At 45.0% G+C, this 23,429-nt stretch overlaps 1 protein-coding gene across 4 annotated transcripts in view; it reads right to left on the minus strand.

The window, feature by feature from the left end:
- The window catches only part of PKNOX1 (PBX/knotted 1 homeobox 1), a 388,408-nt gene that overhangs the window by 36,154 nt on the left and 328,825 nt on the right, over positions 1-23,429 (minus strand). For all 4 annotated transcript variants that reach the window (XM_033942740.1, XM_033942741.1, XM_033942742.1 and 1 more), the window contains 3 exons: positions 20,012-20,111; positions 16,070-16,167; positions 5,118-5,246 (listed from right to left, as the gene is read on the minus strand). In XM_033942740.1, coding sequence (XP_033798631.1) covers positions 5,118-5,246; positions 16,070-16,167; positions 20,012-20,111 — 327 coding nt within the window. The remainder of the gene's footprint in view (positions 1-5,117; positions 5,247-16,069; positions 16,168-20,011; positions 20,112-23,429) is intronic.

A 23,429-nucleotide genomic window follows, 5' to 3' on the forward strand; every position in this document is an offset into this window, starting at 1 on the left:
GTGAAACAGAAATGGATGTCGGATCATGGTAATGAAAAAAGACACCAGGAAGAAAACCGTGTCCACTTTTGCTGGTAACACTACTGTGTGGCTTGTTTTCTGGAAGTTTGCAAAATGAGTCTGACTGGTTAGGACAGATGAAGGTCAGTGGAATTCAGCCCGAGAGGTACAAAGCTGTCAGGTCAGGTGCAAAGACTGAAAGTTGGGATGCAGAAGAGTACCTCGACTCTGCGTAAGAAAAAATGGCCATATCGGCAGAGGTATGGGCTCCTTGATACTGAGTTATAGTAGAAGGGAGAACCAAGGCTGCCTGGGCCACCGAGGAACTATGAGAATGAAGGTGGACGACTCCTGCTTGGTTTTTGGTATGCATCTTGAGTATGAGAGGAATGGGTGGAAATGCATAAAGGAACTTGTGCCTCCAATCCAGAAGAAATGAATTCACCTCCAGACGTTGAGGGGAGTAGAGCATGGCGCAGAAGTGGGAAAAGTTGTTGTTGTGGGGAGACACAAACAGATCCACTTGAGTAGTTCCCCACTGAGAAAAAATGGAATGGGGAGCTGCAGATACATCCAGGTTTCTCGCTCTAACATCCTCATATGACCTCCAGCTGTGCTCCACTGCCCCTACTCACCAGAAAGGCCGCTGCCTTGACCTCTTTCTCTCCTCCAACTGCTCTATTACCAAATTCTGCACCTCAGACCTTACCATCTCCGACCATCAGCTGTTAACCTTCATGACTCATCACCCTCCTCCCCAACCCCGATCACTACCCATCCATTTAGGAACCTTCAGACTATTGACCCTGACATGCTCTCTACCACTGTCTCATCTCTCCTTTCTACTACTGTGTTGAACAAGTCTGCCGATGAAGCTGTCCTCTCCTATAACTCCATTCTCTCATCTTTTTTCGATACCCTTGCCCCTCCCATTTCCCGTCCAGTAAGACATGCCAAACCCCAGCCCTGGTTGACCCCCAAAATCCGTTACCTGCACTCCTGTGCCTGAGCTGCTGAACGTCTTTGGCTTAAATCCCGCATGCTTGATGATTTCGTCCATTACAAATTCATGCTGACATTCTTCCAATCTACCCTCTTGCTTGCCAAACAGGACTACTACAACTGTTTAACTAACTCTCTTAGTGCTAACCCTTGCCATCTCTTTGCCATGCTCAACTCTCTGCTCAAAATGCCCCTGCCTCCCATCCCTCTTCGCTCTTCCCCCAGACGATGGCAGAGTTCTTCCGTGACAAGATTCGCAAGATCAACCTTGAATTCTCAACAATATTGCCTCCCCTGCCACCCCTTCCGACTGTCCACTCTGTCGACCTCCCTTCAACAACCCTTACGACCCTTTCTTCCTTTTCTGAAGTTACGGAAGAGGAAAATGCTCACCTTCTCTCCTTCTCCAAACCCACCACCTGTTCCTCTGATCCAATTTCTACCTGCCTACTTGGATCCATCACTCCTGCTGTGAACCCTCCCATCTGTCACATCCTCAACCTTTTCCTCTCCACTTCTACGGTTCCTGTCTTCAAATATGCTGTAGTTACACCTCTCTTTAAAAAGCCCTTGTTAGACCCTACGTCCCCCTCTAACTACTGCCCTATCTCCCTCCTCCTCTTCCTATCCAAACTATTTGAATGTGTTGTTCACTGCCGTTGCCTGGGCTAGGTAGATCTCTGATTGGTTACAGTGAAGGAGCTGTTAATTACTCTGGGTGATAAACTGTAATAGATTGCTGCTAATCAGGAATTATTATTATAAGGAATTATCTAGTGTGTAAGAATTAGTATTATCTACTCATTTACTTAGGGATTAATGTGTAATAATTTTGTAATGAGATATATGTATGTATACAGAGACATTGTGAACAATAACACTGCACAACAATTTTTTGGTTAAGTCTTGATTCCTGAAAAGTTTTTGGTGATTATGACAGGTACCAACTTGGTATGCTCAAATATGGTTTTGGTTTTACTGCATCACGTAAGAACTATGAGAAATAGACATTTTTATGTTTACTGACAATAAAATATATAGTCAAGTTTACGTTTCGCACAAGCGACTAAATGAAACAGAATTAAAAGTGTTTTGCTCCCGAGTTTCTTTTATATTCAGTGTCTGGTGCATCACGTTGTAGCATCCAACAATAGTCGGCAAGCATTGACGGATTCCAATTGCCCTGGTATCGTTTCTCCATCGTAGCTATGTCTTGATGAAACCTTTCACCGTGCTCGTCACTCACAGCACCGAGATTTGCGGGGAAGAAGTCCAAGTGTGAATGGAGGAAATGAATCTTGAGTGACATATTGCACTTCATTCTCTTGTATGCTTTGAGAAGTTTGTCTACCAGCTGAATGTAGTTTGGGGCTCTGTAATTGCCCAGAAAATTGTCAACAACGTCTTTCAAGGCTTTCCAGCCAATTTTTTCCGGCCCAACTAACAGATCTTCAAATCGCTTGTCACTCATAACATGTCTGATCTGGGGGCCAACAAAAATACCCTCTTTGATCTTGGCATCAGTTATTCTTGGGAACATCTGTCTTAAATAACGAAAACCTTCCCCTTCCTTGTTCATTGCTTTCACAAAATTCTTCATGAGTCCCAGTTTAATGTGAAGAGGAGGCAAAAATATCTTTGTCGGGTCAACAAGCGATTCATGTGCTACATTTTTCTGTCCTGGAACTAACTTTTTACGGAGTGGCCAGTTCTTTCTAGAATAGTGCGACTCTCTGTCTCGGCTGTCCCATTCGCAGATGAAACAGCAGTACTTTGTATAGCCAAGCTGCAGTCCTAGTAACAGAGCAACGACTTTGAGGTCTCCACAGATATTCCAGTTATACCTGGTATACTGGACATACTTTAGTAACATTTCCATATTCTCATATGTTTCTTTCATATGTGCTGCATAGCCAACAGGTACTGAAGGATAAACGTTGCCATTGTGCAACAGAACAGCTTTCAGGCTTAACATTGACGAATCAATGAAAAGACGCCACTCTTCCGGGTTGTGATCACAACCAAAGACCGAGAACAATCCTTCAATGTCACAACAGAAACAGAGACTGTCGACTTGTGCAAAAAATTTGGTTATATCATGATGCCGGTCTCGAAACACAGAAATTTTCGTACCTGGTGATAGCAAACACCATTCCTGCAGTCTCGAACCTAGCAGCTCAGCTTTTGCTTTTGACAGACCCAAATCTCTGACCAAATCGTTCAATTCGGACTGTGTTATCAGATGTGGATCGCCTGATGAGGATGGTTCAAAATCCGGGTCAATGTCACTGTTAGAACCCTGCACTGCAGTTTCTTCATCTGGTTCGTCTAAGGTCCAATCCTCTGGTGGTTTCGGAACTGGAAGACTGTCATCATGTGGCATGGGTCTCATTGCTGAAGGCAGATTAGGATATTCAATTGACTTCTTGTTTTTGGCAGAGAAACCAGACACATTAGTCAAACAGAAATAACAGTCCGTCACATGGTCTTTCTGTTCTCGCCATATCATCGGAACAGCAAATGGCATCGTCTTTCGAGTACCTCTGAGCCAGGCTCTCAGACTAACAGCACATGTCGCACAGCAAATGTGAGGCGCCCATTGCTTGTCTTGATCACCTATTTTGCAGCCAAAATACAGATGATAGGCTTTCTTTACAAGGGCAGTCATCGAACGTCTCTGAGGCGTAAGTGTATATTCCCCACAGATATAGCAGAATGTGTCGCGGCTGTTACGACACCGACGAGACATATTGCCCGACACCAAAACGTCTATAGCATCAAGCTTACTTACTGTTATATTGCTACAGCTACTATACTACTATACTTTACTATACTGATACTATATACACACACGGACTATCTATATTAACCAAATGAGCAGGATCGGTGTATGGAAGCCACCATTATAGCATGGTGAGACAGCGCAAGCTCGTTCAGACCTGCCCAGACATGCCCAGGATGTCATCTTCCATAAAACAGCTTCCAACCTGGCTAGATTTTATGCATGGACATACCCAGGCGGCACAAACCGTTGTTGATAAGACACTTATGGGAGAAAAAATTGTTTGCATCCAAATATAAGAAAAAATCACGACAAAATTGAAGATTTCTCTGAAATGGTACGTGATGGGTAATTTTTGATGTAATATTCATGATCAGCACCCAAAATTCTATAAGAAACACCCAGCAGTGTTCAGGAAGCAAAAACTTTGTTGTGCAGTGTAATTAGTTATTATTTACTGCTGGCTTGTGAATTATATTTTTCTATTTCTATAATAAAACATTTCATATAGCCCTGGTCTCTATTCTTAGTATAAACTGGCAAAAATACAGAATCTGAGGAGGTTTTTATGGATTACCTAGCAATGAGATATGCATTAATTTGTTATACCCATAAATCTACCTACAGGAGTGCACATGTTTCACCATGAATGCGATGATTCCAGTGGCTTATAGGCCTGGGTCCTCCTCTCCATGGGTCCCTAACCCATCCCCAAGATGACTTAAGCCGCCTCTGTGCAGCTCTACTAGGCTTTCCTATGACAGGCTGCCAGGTGCTGATGTTCTGGAGGCAGATATTTAAAGTTGTGATTACAATTTTTATGGGGTTGGGGGGGTCGGTGATCACTGGTAGTGTGTGGGGGGTCTGTACTATGTGTCTGCAGTGCTTATCTGGTCACTTTATATAGGTTTTTGTGACTTAGAGTATGTTTTAAATGGCCTAAGTCACAATGTCCAAGTTCCGTTTAGGCTGTGTTGTAAAACGTTTGGTTATACATTCAGAACGACTAAGTCTAGCATAGCCCACGTTCCGCCCAAATCCTGCCCTTAACACTCCTCCTGAAACGCCCCATTTAGCTCTGGTCTTTCAGCGGCACTGGGAAGGCCTAGGTTGTTTGTAAACATGTCCAAAACCCATTTTGATTATCAGCACTTGGACATCTTTTGTTTATGATCATCCAAGTGCCGACTTAGGCTGGTTTTTGGACGTTTTTCACTTTCGATTATGAGCCCCAAAGTGTTTACTTTTATTTTTGCAATAGCATAAGAAACTCTATAAAGTTAATGAAAAGTCCAGCTAATAATTAAGTTGTTGTTTCTTGTAAACTCCTTACCCCTATATGTTGGAAGAGCCAGGATCTCATAACATTTGTAGCATGTTTTGGTAATACTCCTCGCTTGTTTTTTGATGAACTGTCATCTTGATGCAAGATGCTTAGATCTTGGTTTAGTTGTAACTGGAGCTACACAGATAAATGAAAAAGAAATGCATAGATATAAACATTTCATGAATATATAATTGAATACAAATAGGTGCCATTTTAGAGATAAATAGTGATGTTTACATTTATAAATGCCTTAAGCAAGGAACAAAAGTCATTGGTTATATTTCTTGATCTTTCTCTTACATTTTCACAACAATCTGGAATGAACTTCCTTCCCAGATTAAAACACTTTCTCTCTCCAAACTTTTAGAAAATCTTTGAAAATATTACTTTTTCAACAATCATTGACTGATTATTCCATTCTCCAATTTGTTCTGAGCCTTTACCTCATATAAAATTCATTATGGTACCACCGCACATATAGACAACTTGCTAGTTATGGGTGATATGAACTTGGTTCATGACCCTAGGGTGGACAGATCCACAGGCCATCCATTGGGTGGGGAAGGGGTGAGTAATGATTTAGTGGCTTTTACTACTGCCCTGGATTTGGTAGATTCCTGGCAATCGTTGCACCCTCGAGAACGGGATTACACGCACCTTTCTAGGGCTCATGGCACTTACTCTCAGTTGAATTATGTTTTTGTTCAGCAGGGGTTGCTTCTCTTTATTTCTTCTACGGCAGTGGGTCCTGGGAGGTGTCTAACCATTGCATGGTATAGATTGAACTGGAGTCCCCTCATTTTATCATCAAAAAGGGGGGTGGCGATTTCCCGCTTATCTGTATGGCGATTCTCACTTTTCTGCTTATCTTTCTGCTAAGTGGGAGGATTATGCCCGTAACAATTCAATTCATTGTAATGACCCGTTTTTATTTTGGTCTGCGGGGAAGGCCATACTCAGGGGAGATATCATTGCTTATATTAGTGCTCGTAACAAACGGTTGGCTGCGGGCATCTTGGGGTTGGAGAAGCAGGTTCAACAGCACAAGGCGGCCTATGTTCGGGTCCCCTCTCGGGCCAACAAAGAGGTCTTGTTGACCTCTCAATTGGCTTTGGATTCTGATCCATGAGCGTACCACGCGCATGTTGCTCTATCAGAAAGGGCGGTTTTTCCATTATGGTAATAAGAGTAGGAAATTACTGGCTAATATCGTTAAGGCGTGGGGCGGACCTAGACAAATCACCGCCATCCGAGATTCAGGAGGTACCTTACATTCTAAACCTGACTACATCTCCCATTTGTTTGTGGAATTTTTCTCCTTATATGATAAGGGAGCCTCTCCATCGGAGGCTTCCCTTAGAGATCTTATGCTTCAGTCTCAGTTGCCCCGGCTCGCTGATGATCAATTAGACACCTTGAACTATCCTGTTATGGCCTTAGAACTCCATAAAGCTATGTCTTCTCTTAAATTGGGTTCCGCTCCGGGGCCTTATGGATTCTCTGGGGAATTTTATAGGATCTTGCAGATTCCCTTGGTCCGACCTCTTCTTGCATACTATGATACTGCTTTGCAAGTGGGATTGTTCCCAGATCAGGCTAATTCAGCTTTGGTCGCTTTTCTTCCCAAGCCTAAGGCGGACGCTGAACTGGTGACTGCTTATCGCCCGATTTCTTTAATAAATGTGGATCTCAAGTTTTTTTCTACTCTTTTGGCATCCAGGCTGGCCCTCATCCTTCCAGATTTGATTGGGAGTGAACAGGTGGGCTTTGTCAGAGGCCATCAATCGGTCTTGAATGTTAGAGAATTGCTTTTGGCTATGGCCTATTATCAGCATCATGAGCTGCCCTCCCTGGTGGTCAGCCTGGACATGGAAAAAGCTTTTGATAAAGTGTTATGGCCCTTTTTGTTTGGGGTCCTTTCCCATGTGGGCATTCATGGTATGTTTTTACAAGCTATTACCGCCCTTTATCATAATCCCACTGCTTGTGTCTTAGTTAATGGGATTCGGTCCACTCCTTTTCCGATTGCTCAAGGAACTCGACAAGGCTGTCCTCTTTCCCCTTTGCCTTTTCTTTTGACCTAGGAACTGTTACTTTCACTGATTTGTTTGTCTCCAGATATCAAGGGGGTACTGTTGTCGGCAGTCCCGATCAAGGCCCTTGCCTCCCTGATGATCTTTTGCTGGTTTTGACTGACCCCCAGGAGTCTTTGCCTATTCTTTTGGGTTTGGGGCTTTTTCTGGGTTCACCTTGAATTATTCTAAGTCCTAGGCTCTCCCTGTCTTTCCAGAGGTTGGGGCTTCCTGGGTAGGTCCTTTCCCTCTACAGTGGGCGACAGACTCTATCAAATATTTAGGGGTTTTGATTCCTACTCATCTTTCTCGCTTGTATACTCTCAATGTACAGCCTTTACTGTAGGATACCACTGTGAAGTTAAATCTTTGGAGAGCATACCCTCTTTCCTTGCTTGGCAGAATTCATTTATTTAATATGCTTTTGGCCCCTAAGTGGCTGTATGTTTTTCAAATCCTCCCTCTCTTTTTGAGGGTTAATGATGAATGGAGATTAAGGCGTCAATTATAGGCTTATTTATGGCTGGGAAAGAGGGCATGGCTACCATATGCCTATGTACTCCGGCCTCTATGGGGGACTTGGGCCTTTTAAATGTCAAACTTCTTACTGTTGCTTGTGCTATGAGGCATGTCAGTGACTGGTTTTGCGCAGCTGAAGACTTTACTAATACTAGCCTCGCATTGTCACTTATGGACTGTGCATTTCAGTTGTTACTTACATGTCACGGGCTTCCGTTTGCCGCCTGTTGTCACACAGTCTAATCTGCTTCCTACTGCTGTTGCTGCTTGGAGATGGATTCTATGACATCACCACTTTTCTACCAAAGTTTCTCCATACTTGGCTATTGGACATAATCCGCACTTTCCAGTGGGAACTTCATCTACAGACTTTCAACGATGGGCAAGGAAGGGTATCCTGTATCTTTTCCATGTGCTTACAGAGGAAGGCAAAATTATGCCTTTTCCTGATTTACAAAGGGAGTTTTCTCTTTCTCCAAGAGACATTTTTCCTTATCTACAACTCCACAACTATATCAGGAGCCTTTGTTGGAGTGACCTCACCGAGGATGTTCAGGAGGAGCTGGGCTTTTTACTCACCTTAAGGTCCCAAAATAAGGTTCCTTTGAGTTACTACCATCGAGCGCTCTTGGACTCCTCACCTACATGTGTGTATCGTACGTATGCTGCAGCGTGGGAGTTGGACCTTAACATTACCTTGTTGAAGGCTACTTCTAAGACCTTTGTTCTTGCTATACGTAAAGTCACAGTCAGTGTAGCCTGCTGGGAGTTGCAATATAAATTTGCTCTTCACCTCCATATGTCTCCACACAGGGCTTACTTGGCTTGGATAGCTCCGACTTCCTGCTGTCCCAAGTGTGGCTGTCGTGAGGCCACTTTGGGTCACATGTTTTGGCAGTGCCTTCCTGTGCAGCGTTTTTGGGATCGGCTGCTGCAGGCTCTCTCCTCCCTCTGGAAGTGTGGTGTAAAATTGGAGGTGCAAATCCTTTTTTATGTCTTCTCTTTGCAATCTCCTACGACAGTGGCGTGCCAAGGGGGAGCGTGGGGGGCGGTCCACCCCGGGTGCCAAGCCCTGAGGGGGTGCTCCTGGTCCGGTCCGGTTCCTCCCCCCCTGCGCCAGGTGTCGCGTCTGGAAACAGCCTCTGACGTCAGAGGAAGGGCGGGACCGCGGCGGAGGAAACAGCCGAAGCAAGCAAAGATCGCTGGCATCGCGCGTTCTTGCTGCCGGCTGTTTCCCCAGGGAAATGAAGCGGGGAGGCCAGGGGTATAAGCAGTGCTTCATGGTGGTGGTGGGGCCGAGCGGTCCTTCGAGGTAGTGGGGGGGGGGGTAGCAGGCCTTCAGGGTGGGGCGGGCAGGTAGACCTTGTGGAGGGGGGGAGACAGGCCTTCAGGGGGACAGGCCTTCATGGAGAACATGCAGGCAAGCCTTTAAAGGGGGGACAAGCCTTCGGGGGGGTGCAGGCCTTCGGGGGGGACAGGCCTTCAAGGGGGACAGGCAGGCCTTCGGGGGGGGGGGGGGTGACAGGCCATCGGGGGGGGGTGCAGGCCTTAGGGGGGGGACAGGCCTTCCAGGGAGGGCACATGCCTTCAAGGGAGGGCACAGGCCTTCAAGGGGGGGACAGGCAGGCAGGCCTTCGAGGGGGGGACAGGCCTTTGAGGGGGGTGTAGGCCTTCGAGGGGTGCAGGCCTTCAAGGGGGGGGGCAGGCCTTCAAGGGGGGGCAGGCCTTCAAGGGGGGGACAGGCCTTCAAGGGGAACAGGCAGGCAGGCCTTCAAGGGGGGACAGGCCTTCGAGAGGGGTGTAGGCCTTCGGCAGGGGTGCAGGCCTTCGGGGGGGTGCAGGCCTTCAAGGGAGGGACAGGCCTTCAGGTGGGACAGGCCTTCAGGGGGGCAGGCCTTCAAGGGGGGGCAGGCCTTCAAGGGGGGGGGACAGGCCTTCGGGGGGTGCAGGCCTTCAGGGGAGGTGTAGGCCTTCAAGGGGGCAGGCCTTCAAGGGGAGCATGCAGGCAGGCCTTCAAGGGGGGGACAGGCCTTCAGGGGTGGGATGCAGACCTTTAAGGGGGGGGACAGGCCTTCAGGGGAGGGGGGCCCTGGTGTAGAAGTACAAGGAGGGAAGGGGGAGGGGTTCAAAGAGACGTGCATATGCCAGACTTTGGGTGGGAAGAAATAATGGGTCTGAAAATAGAGGAGAGAGAGAGATGATGGACATGGGTTTTAGGGAGGGAAGGAACAGAAAGGGAGAGAAGTTGGACACAAGGGACGGTGTGGAGGGGGGGATAGAGATACTGGTTAGGAAGGTAGTTGGGAAAAGAAAGGGAGAGATGGTGGCCCCTGGGGTGGTGGGGAAGGAGGGAGATCTGCTGGATGAAAGGGTAGTTAAGAAAAGGTGGATCTGTGGAGGGAGACAAAAAAAGGAAAGATGCCAGACATCCGGGGGAGGGAAGGGAAACGGAAGGGGAGAACAGAGATGGCAGATGGATGGTTAGCACGGAGAAAGAAGAAAGAAGGAGACCCTGGCAAGCAAGTTATCAGAAGACAACCAGAGCCTTGGACCAACAAGATTTGAAAAATAACCAGACAACAAAAAGGTAGAAAAGCTAATTTTATTTTCTGTTTTGTGATTACAATATGTCAGATTTGAAATGTGTATCCTGCCAGAGCTGGTGTTAGACCGCAAACGTGAGCTAGGATTTAACAGAGAGAGGAAAAGTCCTTTTTGTTTCTTTATTTTAATTACACCACAGCGCCAGTGTGGTTATGAGAAGCCAAAGGGGGGTGAAAAAGTTATAAAATAAACCCACCAGGATGTTTGAAAAAAACACCCAATTGGGCAGGAAAATCGAATCGATAAACCAATTCAATAGGCTGAATCGAATCTAAATTTTTTTTCCTGAATCTGGCAGCATTAATTTGCGCTACTGTCTTAGACTTTAGGACCTGGGATTGGGGAGAGATGGCATCCTCAGTACTTTATAATGCAAGTGAAATGAGGATTTGGTCAGATTTTTGAAGGGTCTGCACTCTGCAGAAGAAAAATATTGTATAGGCCGGGGACATGAAACAGCAGGAAATGGGAACTTTTCTTCCTTCTATTTTTGTGAATGGAAAGGCTGAGGATGTCAGAGAGTTCAGTTAAAATATGTGCAGCAGGTACCTACCCTTCAATTATGGCGGCAACACATGACCACCTTATTGAAGATGGAGCGCACCCAGCCAGGGCTGGATTAACGGATAGGTCCAGTAGGCATGTGCCTAGGGCCCGAAGTCGGCAGGGAGGCCCACTGAAGAAAAAGACTACTCAAGTTTTTTTGGGTTTTTTTTTCAAACAGCAACATGGCCCCCCCCCCCGGGAAACATCGGCAATGCCGGGCCCTACCTCCAGAAAAGATCAGCAACACGCATGCCGGCCCCCCCTGGCATCGGCGGCAACCTTCTGTTGCAAGCGGTGCTCAGTCCAAAGCTTCCCCTCTGATGTAGCTTCCTGTTTCTGCCTGGGCTGTTCACGTCTGAGGGCAGCTTTGGCCGAGCAGCAGCACTGCTTGCAACAGAAGGGTTGCCAATCTTGATTGCTGCCGGCGGGCCGTGGGACCCCTTTTTATTTTGGGATAAACCACCCCCCACATCAGAAAGAAGGCGAGTGAATACTCTGGCCATCTTCAGGTCCCAGATGGAATGACATTGCTTGGCTGTTAGGACGGATGCATGCACGGGGATGAGTGTGTGAGGCATATGAGTTGGGAACTGGATGTGGACTGTGAGGGATTGTTTGCCTGGGGCTGGGGCTGTGGTGAGGAAGTGAGTGTGGGTTACAATTATCAAAATGCAGAACTGAACTCGGGTTGGGGATCAGTTGAGCAGTGTTCATATTTTTTATCAGATGATACCTTTTGTTATCTTTGTATTGTACCCTATTGAGCAGACATGTTTTGTTTTTTACCGATTGTACGGCCTGCGTTTCAATTCATAATAAAGATAATTTTAAAAAAAGAAAGAAAGAAGGTGAGTACTACTGTACTGGTGAGTCACCCGCGCAAAGATGAGTGGGGAGGGAGATGGGCCTGGGGTGGAGCTGGGAGAGCTGTTTGGGCCTTGGTCTGGGCTGGCACTGAGAGTAGTAGCAAAGCCAAGTAAGTGGGGCCAGGGCCTGATTTCTGGTTTGAACCATTCTTAGCAGATTTCACCAGTCATCTTTACTCCCAATCTAAGGCTGAGAGAAGGAGGCAGGGCAGATGATGGAAGTGGGGAGAACTTGTGCTGTCAGCATCAGACACATATGAGAAAGCAGCAGTGAGGAGGTGAGGGGCCCTCACTTCCTCACCAATGCTGCTGCTTTCCCACATGCTGGATGGGGGGAAGGGGGCAGGATAAGGCGATGGAATTGCCTGGGGTGGAGAGAGAGAAGGGGCAGATGATGGACGAGGGGAGAACTTGTGCCGTCAGCATCAATTGCATATGGGAAAGCAGCAGCAGCGGTGAGGAGGTGAGGGGCCCTCACCTCCACACCACTGCTGCTGCTTTCCCACATGCTGGATGGGGGGAAGAAGATAATAATAATAAATAATAATAACTTTATTTTTGTATACCGCAATACCACAAAACAGTTCAGAGCGGTTTACAGGAGAAGAGACTGTACATAGAGTTAGTGAGATAGTGGAGGGGTGAAGGAAAGGGGTGGCAAGCTGTGAGTAGACACAGGGAAAACAGGGAAACTGAAGACTGAATTGTAAGAAAGAATTTAATTTAGAAGGAGGCAGAAAATAGAGAAGGAAGACCAGAGAAGAAAAGGAAAGGGAAGAGAGAGGAGAGAGAGATGCCAAAGAACAGGGAAGGAGACAAGAGATATTAGATCTGAGTGGAGGAAATAAGAAGAGGGAGGTGCTAAAAACCACATGGAGGGAGGGAAGGTGAGATAGAAGGAGAGAGATGCTAGACCATGAGGAAAACAGAGGGAAGATGATGGATGTTAGAGGGGGAGGGGGGGCAGGAGGAGAGATGGCAGAGGGAGGCAGACATTTTCTGAAAGGGGCAGACAGTGGATGAAAGGAAGAAATTGACAAGAAGATGAGGAAAGCAGAAACCACATGACAAAAGTAGAAAAAAAATTCTATTTTTTTATTTTATTGCTTTAGGATAAAGTAGTATTGTAGCTGTTTTGATAAATGGTTAGAAATAGAAATGATGATCCTTTTATTGGACTAATTTTAATACATTTTTGATTAACTTTCAGAAAACAGGTACATAAATGGGGGCGGGGTGTGGGTGGGGCATGAGTGGGGCCAGGGTATGGTGGGGCTAGGGGGCCCAGTGTATTTGTGTGCCTAGGGGCCCTTGAAGAATTAATCTGCCCTGCACCAGCTCTGCACTCTGGAGTCTCCGGATGGCAGGCAGTTCCTGCGTATTTGGGGACCCTTTCTCTGAGGACAAGCAGACATAACATTCTCACATGTGGGACTCCCTAGCTGCCAGGATCATGCCTCTAGGAAGAAGGTTATGGTTAAGTTAACATCAACCTGGAGAAACCCAAAGGGTTGGAGGGAAAGTGGCATCTAGAAAGAGAACAGATTTTGTAGAACTGCTTGCTCAAACTGACTGCCCCGTCTGAAATGGTTCTCCAAACAGTAGTGGGAAGTGATGGTTTGGTTTGAGGACCAAGTGGCCACTTTACAAATGTCCTCAATAGGAATAGTCCTATCATGCAGCATGATACAATAGGAATAGAGCATAAATGGGTATTGAGGTCATTTTAACTCAATGGTCTCAAACTCGCGGCCCGGGGGCCACATGCGACCCACCAGATACGATTTTGCAGCCCGCGGTCTGTACTAGTGCTGCCCGCTTTTTGCAGCATCCTCCGGCTTCCCCCTGGCCTCCTGCTTTTACCTTCAGATAATTACCACAGCCTGCAGAGAGGATTGCCAATGCTGTAGCGATCCTTGCAGGCTGCTGTCGTCCTCAGCAGCACGTTCCCTCTGCCATGATCCTGCCCCTGACTTCAGAAGATGGGCGGGACCGCAGCAGAGGGAACATGCTGCAAGAAATGCTACAGCACCGGCGATCCTCTCTGCAGGCTGCAGTAATTAGCTGAAACTAAGATCGGGAGGCCAGGAGGGAAGCTGGAGGACGCTGCAAAGAAGGGGGGAACATGCAGGCCTTCGGGGGGGGGAGGCTTATAAACTATACAGAGTTTTACCTCGTGCAAAATTATCATTTCTTTAATAAGACATTAACTTTTTTTTCTGCGGCCCTCCAAGTACCTACAAATCCAAAATGTGGCTCTGCAAAGGGTTTGAGTTTAAGACCACTGCTTTAACTCAAACTTAATGAGCAGTGACACTGCCCTCTAGCGTCAGTCCAGCCCAAGCATATGCGAAGGAGACACAGTCCACTAGCCAAGTGGAGATTGGTGTCTTGGTGACGGGATCTCTAAGTCCATTAGGATTGAAAGAGAGAAAAAGTTGAGTGGTAGATCTATGAGGCTTGGTGTGATCAAAGTACCAAGCCAGAGCATGTTTACAGTTCAAGGTATGTTGAGCACCTTCACCAGGGTGAGAATGATGTCTTGGGAAGAAGACAAGCAGAACTATGGACTGGTGGAGATGAAATTCAGAGACAACTTTTGAGAGGAACTTCATATGTTTTTGGAGTACAACCCTATCATGGTAGAATCTTGTATAGAGTGGATCTGAAAAGGAGACTTCATCATTGTGGATAGAATGACACTGAGGCTCCAGGCAATGTCAAGAGGCTTGAGGAGGAGGTTTGGTATGGTAAGGAAGGATTAGGATCTTACCTCAATAATAATCTTTGTAGTAGAAAGGCATATGAGTCTTGAACAGGTGGATTATTCACTTCTAATCGCAAGTTGTGTAGAGGGCATCATCTACTTTTTTCAGCTTTGCCTCTGCTATCCCTGCTCTGTGTTCTGTGCTCCTCAGTTTATACCAAAGTAGTTGACAACCACTACGAAAGGAAAAAGAAGGAGGGGCACAGGAAACTCCCTGACCACACCAAGTCTTCTCTGTCATTAAACCAAAAAACAAAGAAAAGCAGTGTCAATAGAAACATGAAAACAAGGTAGAACTCAAAAAGCCACCTACCTGAGTGCAACAACACTAACACTTACGTAGTTCTCACAGTTTCCCATTTGCTAAAACCTTTTAAAAAAATATATACATAGTAGAGAGCATCTATAAAGCTCTCAAGCAAGATACTGCTGGCCTACGAGCCTGGGCCAATCACACCTTAGGGTTAGTGGGGATGGGAAGACCCGCTATGCCTAAGGCCTGATTGGTCCAAGCTTCTAGAGCCTCAGCCAATCAGGCCTTAGACTTAGCGAGGATGGGCCGGGAATGGGCGGTTCCACCTCATTTCGATGAGGCGGGCCTGCCGGCTGGACAGCAGCAAGACCCGGCTGCCCGGCCAACAATTTAGAGGTTAGTTGGGGGGGGGCAGGTTAGTTGGGGGAAGGTTAGGGGGGTCATCGGGGGAGGGTCATTAGCATGGGGGGTCCGTAGGGGGTCCGGCTTTCCGGCAGGAGGGGTTGGGCATCATCCTGCCGGCGATCAAGAGTTTCGGGGGGCGTGGGCGGTGTACCGGCAGGAGGAGTTGGGCACCCTCCTGCCGGCGATTGGGAGTTTGGGGGGGGTGTTCCGGCAGGAGGAGTTGGGCACCCTCCTGTTGGTGATCGGGAGTTTTGGGGGGCGTTCCGGCAGGAGGGGTTGGGCATCCTCCTGCTGGTGATTGGACAGGTGGCCACGGCCGTTATACTTATTGTGGCAGGGAGATCCCTTGCTGCGATAAGTATAGCGGCCGCATCTACTTACAATGTAGGCCAGCATTGTGCTGGCCTACATTATAAGCATTTCTTCCTCTACTAGGGAGACGCGTAGGGCTGCCTAGGTTCGCCTAAGGCCCTTAGGCAAGCTTAGGCGTCTTGCGGGCCTCCCTAGGCTCCCGGAGGCACCTTCAATATAGACAGCCTGCCTGGGGAGCATTTTTTAAAAAAAAAAACGTGCATCCCGATTGGCTGATTAGATAGCTGTAGGACACCTACAGCTGCCTAAAATCGGGACGCACTTTGCAGAATCAGGGCCATCATGTCTCAGTAGTGAGGGCACAGCACAAAAATTATAATTTTTCTATTAATCTTACCTTGTAGAATTCAGAAGAAAGGTTGGTGTATAAAAATAAAGGGACTGAGGAAATAGTACAATTTAGAGAGCACATTTTGCTCCTACTAAGTTTAACAAGAGCATAGTGCAGTGATCAAATACAGCTGGTATAGAGAAGCACAATTCAGATGTGGATCATCAATACCTGCTGAAAGACAGCAAGCATGAAAAAATCAGGAGAACAGAGTGACACTTACCTGAGAATTCTGAATCCTGATTGTCCCGGGCGATAATGTTTGTGTCACTACTTGACCTTGCGGGGTAACCACAGTAACTGGTTGATAAACTGTGCCTCCTATAAATTAAACAAAATAGGACAGTATAAAAATAGCTGGAAAAAAATTACCTGTAGCAGATGTTTTTTGTGGACAGCAGAATACAAATACTCACAACAGGGTGACAAAACTTGTACAAGAATATTCTCCAACATGAAAACAAATCTGGAAGCTTTTGAGACACACCACCATGCATGTGCATAACTTTCTGCTTCACATCATTGCAATGAAACCCGCTCAGTCATTGAAAAGCTGAGTTTAGGAGGCAAGTACTAGGGGAGGTGAGAGGATAAGTCAGAAGTTCTACCTTGCTGTCCACAGAGAACATCTACTACATATGAGTAACTTGGTTTTCTCTGAAGACAAATAGAATAGTGTAACTGAAACACTTGCTTGCTGGTTCTACTATAGAGAACCAACCAGGAGGTTCTTTTTCAGATGGGGCTTCTCTGACTCCCCAAAAAAATCTCAGGAAGGACATACAAAACTCCTAAAACTAATAAATTATGCCCTATTGGAAACCATAGGAGGGACCTACCTAGAAACTACCAGGTCTACCCACTGCACTCATACAAAGACCCACTCATTCACTTAACACACAAAAAACAAGAAAAAAAAGTGGAGAAAAAGCCTCAGTTCATCTTCATATGGCAAAAAACTCCACTTATAAACAACCATTAAGCAAGGTCCAAAATGTATCAGTATAGTAGCCCTTGTAGGAACCACCTCAAAAAAACTCTAGAACGCCAAATTACAAAACTTAAAAAAAAATGTGAGTAAAGCAAGCAGCACATATATGAGTCTCAAACACAGTCAATGGTAAGCAGGAAAAAACAAACAAACAGCTACAGACGGTGTCCAGGCTGTCTTCCATGCATCCAAAAAGTGCAAGCCTGCCTAGCCCCGCAGCCACTCTTTCCCCACCCTCTTTCCTCTGACTCCACCTGCTAGAACTTCTCCACTCAACCAAATTTACAGATGAGCCTAGTGATTTTGGAGCAGCAAGTTTTGATAGTAAGGAATGCTGCTTCAACATCAGTATCTTATCCTAAAGAAGTAGTGTTTAGATCTGATTTGACTTCTAAACCTCTAGTTTCTAATAAAGAGATAATGCTAAAGAACATATAGACAGTTGTTACTAGAACTGAGACAATGTTGAGGAATATAGTTCCTCAACTATGGTAAGTTTCTTCATCTGTCTGTTCATTCTGTCCCTGGGAACGGTAGTATAACCTTACCTGTTATTCCTTCCCTTCACACATGGAATTTCGATCCATATGAATTCCACTGCTATCTGTCACGCAGAATGTTTATTTTGTTTGATTCAATTCCCTCTCCAATTTAATCTACTCTATCCTTGCGATATAATTTGTAACACAGTGTTCCATTGATTGTCCTCCTTCCACCAGGTCTCTGAGATGCATATTATATCTATCTCATCATTCAGTGCTACTGTATAGCACAGTTACTTACAGGTGTTATCCAGGGACAGCAGGCAGATATTTCACATACTGAATCTGGATGAGAAGCCAGATAACCCTTTTCCAATTTGGCTCTAAAACACGAAAGGCTGGCTACCTATACCTTGAGAGATTCAATCACTAGACCCTTTTGGAGTCCAGCCTGCACAAAAGCTATGACTATCGAAATCAGAGCCCTGAAGGGTTGCACGTTGTCCTTAGCACCCTAAAATTGAAATGTGTTCTAAGTCTTAACATATGCTGAGACTGTTGCCAGATTAGCTCTAAGAAGAGTAACAGTAACCACCTCCAAATACCCTTTCTGGGCTAAAGCTATGTGCTCAAGAGCCATGCCATAAGACCAAAGCGTTCCGGATTTTCCATGGGTATCAGACCCTACAACAGTAAATCTAGATGTGCCAGTAATTTAAGACCTTTGCCTCTCTACAGACACATTAGATCTGCATACCAAAGCCATTGCGGCCAATTTGGAGTTACCAGAATTATCAATAACGGGTGGAAAGCTATTCTGTGGAGAGCTGGGCTTATCATAGGCCATGAGTGAAACATGTTCAGCAGCTCTTTCTCCGTCCATGGTGTAGCCCGCACAGCATCTGTGCCTATTAAAAAAAAAAAGAAAAAAAAAAAAGGTTTCCTGCCTGAATGGCTGAGTGACAGGAGTCTGCTTTCGGGGCTTCCCCTGCTGGCTCTGCACTTGTGTGAGTCGATCTCACAGCAATCAATTGGACGGCAGAGTCGGGGGTTATGAAAAACATCCACGTGAATAATTTGCATGCAATCTTTTTAGTACATCAATAGCTCTTTCTGAATCGGCCAAAAAATCGGATCGGTGCAGACCCACACAGTCTTACCAGTTCTCTAAATGCATCTAGCCCCCAGTCTCCCCAGTCCTTCTCTGACTGGTCATCTGGTTCCAGAGTAGAAACCTTTTCTGTGGGAGACAAGCTATGGGAAGCCAGACTCTCTTGCGCAGCAACAGGAGCGACTTCAATGGGTGCAGATGGACCCTGACAACTTAAAAAAGTTTTCCCCATGACACTCACAAAATCAGGGGTAAAGCTCTGTGTAAGGAAGCCTGGAGGATCCCTTCAGGGTTTCACTTTGTCGTCTCTTGGGCTCTCTGGTGTCCATGCGTTCGTGTTTCACCAAATTGCTCTTCAAGAGCTCTGGGAATGATTTCCTCCCTGACAATTGAACCCCCTGCAATTCCCCAGCCTTAGAGGTACCAGAGGGGACTAAATCCAAGGCCCCTGCCCCCTCATGTGCGATGCGGCATATGGACGCTTCTCAGCCAACCATCCAGCACAAAACTAGAGTATAAATATCTGAGGAGTCCATAATAATCAATTTTAAGTAAAACTGAGGTGTTTTGAGGCAGATACGTCATAGAGGCTTTTTAATCAAAATTTGGAAATCCAATATGGCTACCACAGAAGCACTCTGGCACCAAAAAAACAGCCCAGGAAAGCAACAGCAAGTTACAAAAAATTCATGGATGGTGATTTGTGAGGCTAGATATAGGATCCTCCACCTCCAAAAATCCCTAACTGTCTTATGAAGACACCTGATTTTCCCATAGACTATAATGGCCTCATTCACTGTGCTGTATAGAAGACCCTTGCCTTAAACAAGTAAATCCTCACTCCAGGACCCTTCAGTCTTTGAGCTGCCAGTTGGACTGACATCAGACTGAGACCTCAGACCCCTACTGGCCTGTGTGCCACAACAGGTGGAAGAAAAACATAGCTGGCACCTGTCAAAGTCCTCCAGGACCACTGCGGGGCCAAACAGCCTAAACTCAAGCACCCGAGCCTTGCTTCCCAGGGAACGAACCCCGAGCTCCTTAATTGTTAGTTAAGGCTGCCTAGACAAGTTCTTTTACGGTTGCCCTGGAGCCACTGGAGACCTCCTGAGCACCGCAAGCCTCAAAATTGGATAAAAATCTCTGAAAATAATAAAACTTCTCGGAGCAGATCAGAAAGACACCTTACAGCTTGCTTGCAGAAGGAAAAAATCTGAAGAGATGCAGTACAGCCCACTGAGGAAGGATGCAGAGCTGAAGAAAAAGTATATTATTCTTTCTGCAATAGCTCAAGATTGGGGGAAGTTAGCTCACTTGTCAGGACTCATATGCCCTGTGTAACAGAAATAATTACCATCAAAGTAGGTGCTACATTTTCAGATAATTTTATAAGTGCCTACTTGACTACAAAAAATGTTGCTTTTCAAGTACCTTATAAAATTAACCCCATGGTAACTTATATAGCCAAAAGTTATCTGTACTGTATTAATGCAGAAAAATGATCTTAAAAAGCACTTATGCATCGAGTATCCACTGTACAACTGCTATTGAATACTGGATCTGGACATTTTGATAGCATACCTGCTACTGTTGCCATAGTAACGTTGCCTTGCTGCAGAGCTGAAGCTGGCACCACAATCCCCTGGGGACTCAATGCACCCGTAATGGTACTCTGGACTTGCTAGAAAAACAAAAGGTTGCATACTGAGTAAGAATAATTATACAGACGTAACAGAACATAAGAACATAAGCAGTGCCTCCGCTGGGTCAGACCAGAGGTCCATCGTGCCCAGCAGTCCGCACACACGGTGGCCCAACAGGTCCAGGACCTGGACTGTAATCCTCTATCTATACCCCTCTATCCCCTTTTCCAACAGGAAATTGTCCAATCCTTTTTTGAACCCCAGTACCGTACTCTGCCCTATTACGTCCTCTGGAAGCGCATTCCAGGTGTCCACAACACGTTGGGTAAAGAAGAACTTCCTAGCATTCGTTCTGAATCTGTCCCCTTTCAACTTTTCCGAGTGCCCTCTTGTTCTTTTATTATTCGAAAGTTTGAAGAATCTGTCCCTCTCCACTCTCTCTATGCCCTTCATGATCTTGTAAGTCTCTATCATATCCCCTCTAAGTCTCCTCTTCTCCAGGGAAAAAGAGACCCAGTTTCTCCAATCTCTCAGCTTATGAGAGGTTTTCCATCCCTTTTATCAAGCGTGTCGCTCTCCTCTGAACCCTCTCGAGTAACGCCATATCCTTCCTAAGGTACGGCGACCAATATTGGACGCAGTACTCCAGGCTTTTCATTAACAGAAATAATATATAAGAGCAATTCAAATCTTGATGAGGATAAGAAAAATCAAGTGTTGAAATTTTTCAGATACAGTAATTGTTTTGGTGAATGGAGAACTTCTGTCAGTTCTAAATCCTCTGTGATGATTGCTGGTACATTAAGCAACAAAAGAAAAACAGCTCAGAGAGCTGAACTTTTAAATTTAGGGTAGGGATAAAGCTGCAATGATCCAACTAGAAATAAAGAAAAGAGCATGCTTTTTTACACTTCATAAGCTTTCAAATGTTCTTTAAAAAAAGCTTATGAGAATCAAAATAGCCCTTGATATTTTTCTGTTATGTCCCCTTTATACCTTCATAGTTTCCCAACCCCCAGCTACACTCTGCAACTGCCCTACCACTCAAAATTCACACTTCAAGACTATCCCTATAGCTTCATCCACCCACAAACTGCCCTAGTCCCCAAAACTAGCCCACAACCAGGGCAGGATTAATTCGTCAAGGGCCCCTAGGCACACAAGTCCACTGGGCCCCCCTGCCCAGTCCCACCCCACCATGCTCCGCCCCCCTTCCACACCCCTGCCCTGCCCCCATTTATTTACCCATTTTCTTATTTACTTCTTTATTTTCACTTTATTTCTTTTATTTTAAAATTCAACACAAACAACAAAGATTACCATACCGGTGCAGTTTTTCTTCTATGCAACCTCCAAACATCTCTGACCAAATCCCGCCTTCCTTCATAGAACAAGAGATCTTCAGCTGGCAAGGCTTTGGGAAGCCCGCCAATTTATATTTTGCATTTGGGTAGGAAGCATGGGGCATGGCGGGAATAAAAATTTAGTGCCTGTCATTTTATTGGACTAATACATTTCTCATGTAGCTTTCAGAGGTTAAAACCTCTTTCTTCAGATCAGTAAACTATACTGCTATTACAGTATCCTGACCTGAGGAAAGGAGTTATGGTCTCTGAAATAGTAAAAAATATATTAAAATTAGTCCAATAAACAGTATTACCTTATTTCCATTTTCTGTTAATAAACAATTACTAACACAGCTACAATAATACTTTATCTTAAAGCAAAAATAAATAAATAAAACAAATAGAAATTTTTTTCTACCTTTGTTGTCTGGTTTCTGCTTTCCTCATCTTCTCATCATTCTCTTCCTTCCATCATCCGCCCTCTCCCCTCTTTCTATTTCCCTTCAATAAACTGTCTAGCCTGTGCTCCTTCTCTCCTTTGCACATGATTCATCTCAGCTTCACCCTCCTCTCCATTGTTCTGGTCTGGCATTTCTATTTCCTTTCCTTTCCTCCCCCATGTCCTAGCATCTCTCCTTCTCTTCCATCTCTGCCTCCCCCTCCATGGCCTGATATCTCCTTTCTTTCCCTCCCTCTCATGATCTTGGCATCCCTCTTCCCCCAGGCCTCCTTCCCATCTGCTATTTCTTTTCTCACCTTATTTCTTGTTCAGTGCCAAACAGACAGATAAAAAGATGGGAATGGATCTTTCACCTTTAGCTGTCTTCAATTTTTCTGCCTCCTTCTCAAATCTGTTTACCTTTTCTTCTTCCCTTTCCTTCATGTGCAGTACATCTCCCCTCTTCCTTGCTCCCTCTCTCTCCTCCCCCTCTAAATTATAGACCTATTTCTTTAATAAATGTGGATGGAAAAATTTTAACTAAGGCATTAGCATTAAGATTGGCTAAAGCTCTCCCTTTCATTATAGATATGCATCAAACAGGTTTTGTTGCTCAAAGACATTCATCTCATAATACTAGATTAGCACATCACATGTTATATTTGACAAAATCCATTAATGACCCTGCATTCTCTATTTCATTAGATGCTGAAAAAGCTTTTGATAGAGTGGAATGGTCCTTCATGTTTCAGGCAATGGAATGGTTTGGTATAGGATCCGGTTTTATACAAATAAGCATTGTATAGCTCCCCTGTTGCTAGATTATATATCAATAATAATTTTTCAGAAAGATTTATTCTACAGAGGGGGGTTAGACAAGGATGTCCACTATCTCCTTTGCTTTTTGATATTGTGTTGGAACCCTTGTTATTAGCTATAGAACAGGTAAAGGAGATACAGGGTATTCCGCATTCAGATAGAGAATATAAACTATCAGCATATGCGGATGATATTTTACTTTATTTGAGAAATCCGGAAACAACCATTCCAAATTTGCTTGAATTAATTGAAAAATTTGGAAAATTTTCAGGCTATAAAATAAACTGGAATAAATCAGAAGTGCTTCCACTCAATGTACATTGTACAAAAAGTTTATTTGACTCATTTTATTTTATTTGGAAAGAAGAAGGATTAAAATACTTAGGAATTTGGATTACAAAAACTATAGATGAGACTATGAAAATTAATGAAAAAAATTTATTACAAAAAGTGTCAGAAATGTGTGAACAATGGAATCCTTTATGCATATCTTGGTGGGGGAGAATACAAACTGTAAAAATGATGATATTACCAGTAGTTTGTTACCAAATGGGTATGATACCAATTTTTTTTCAGGGGTCTTTTTACAAAAAATTGGATAAGATGTTAACAAAATTTATTTGGCTTGGAAAACCCCCCAGAATTGCTCTAGTATCTTTACAAAGACCAATCGCGGAGGGAGGGGTAAATTTTCCAAATTTTTATAGGTACCATCAAGCCTATATTATGCGTCATGGTATGTATTGGATCCT

The sequence above is a fragment of the Geotrypetes seraphini genome, chromosome 4, assembly GCF_902459505.1.
Source record: "Geotrypetes seraphini chromosome 4, aGeoSer1.1, whole genome shotgun sequence".
NCBI classification, from domain to species: Eukaryota; Metazoa; Chordata; class Amphibia; order Gymnophiona; family Dermophiidae; genus Geotrypetes; species Geotrypetes seraphini.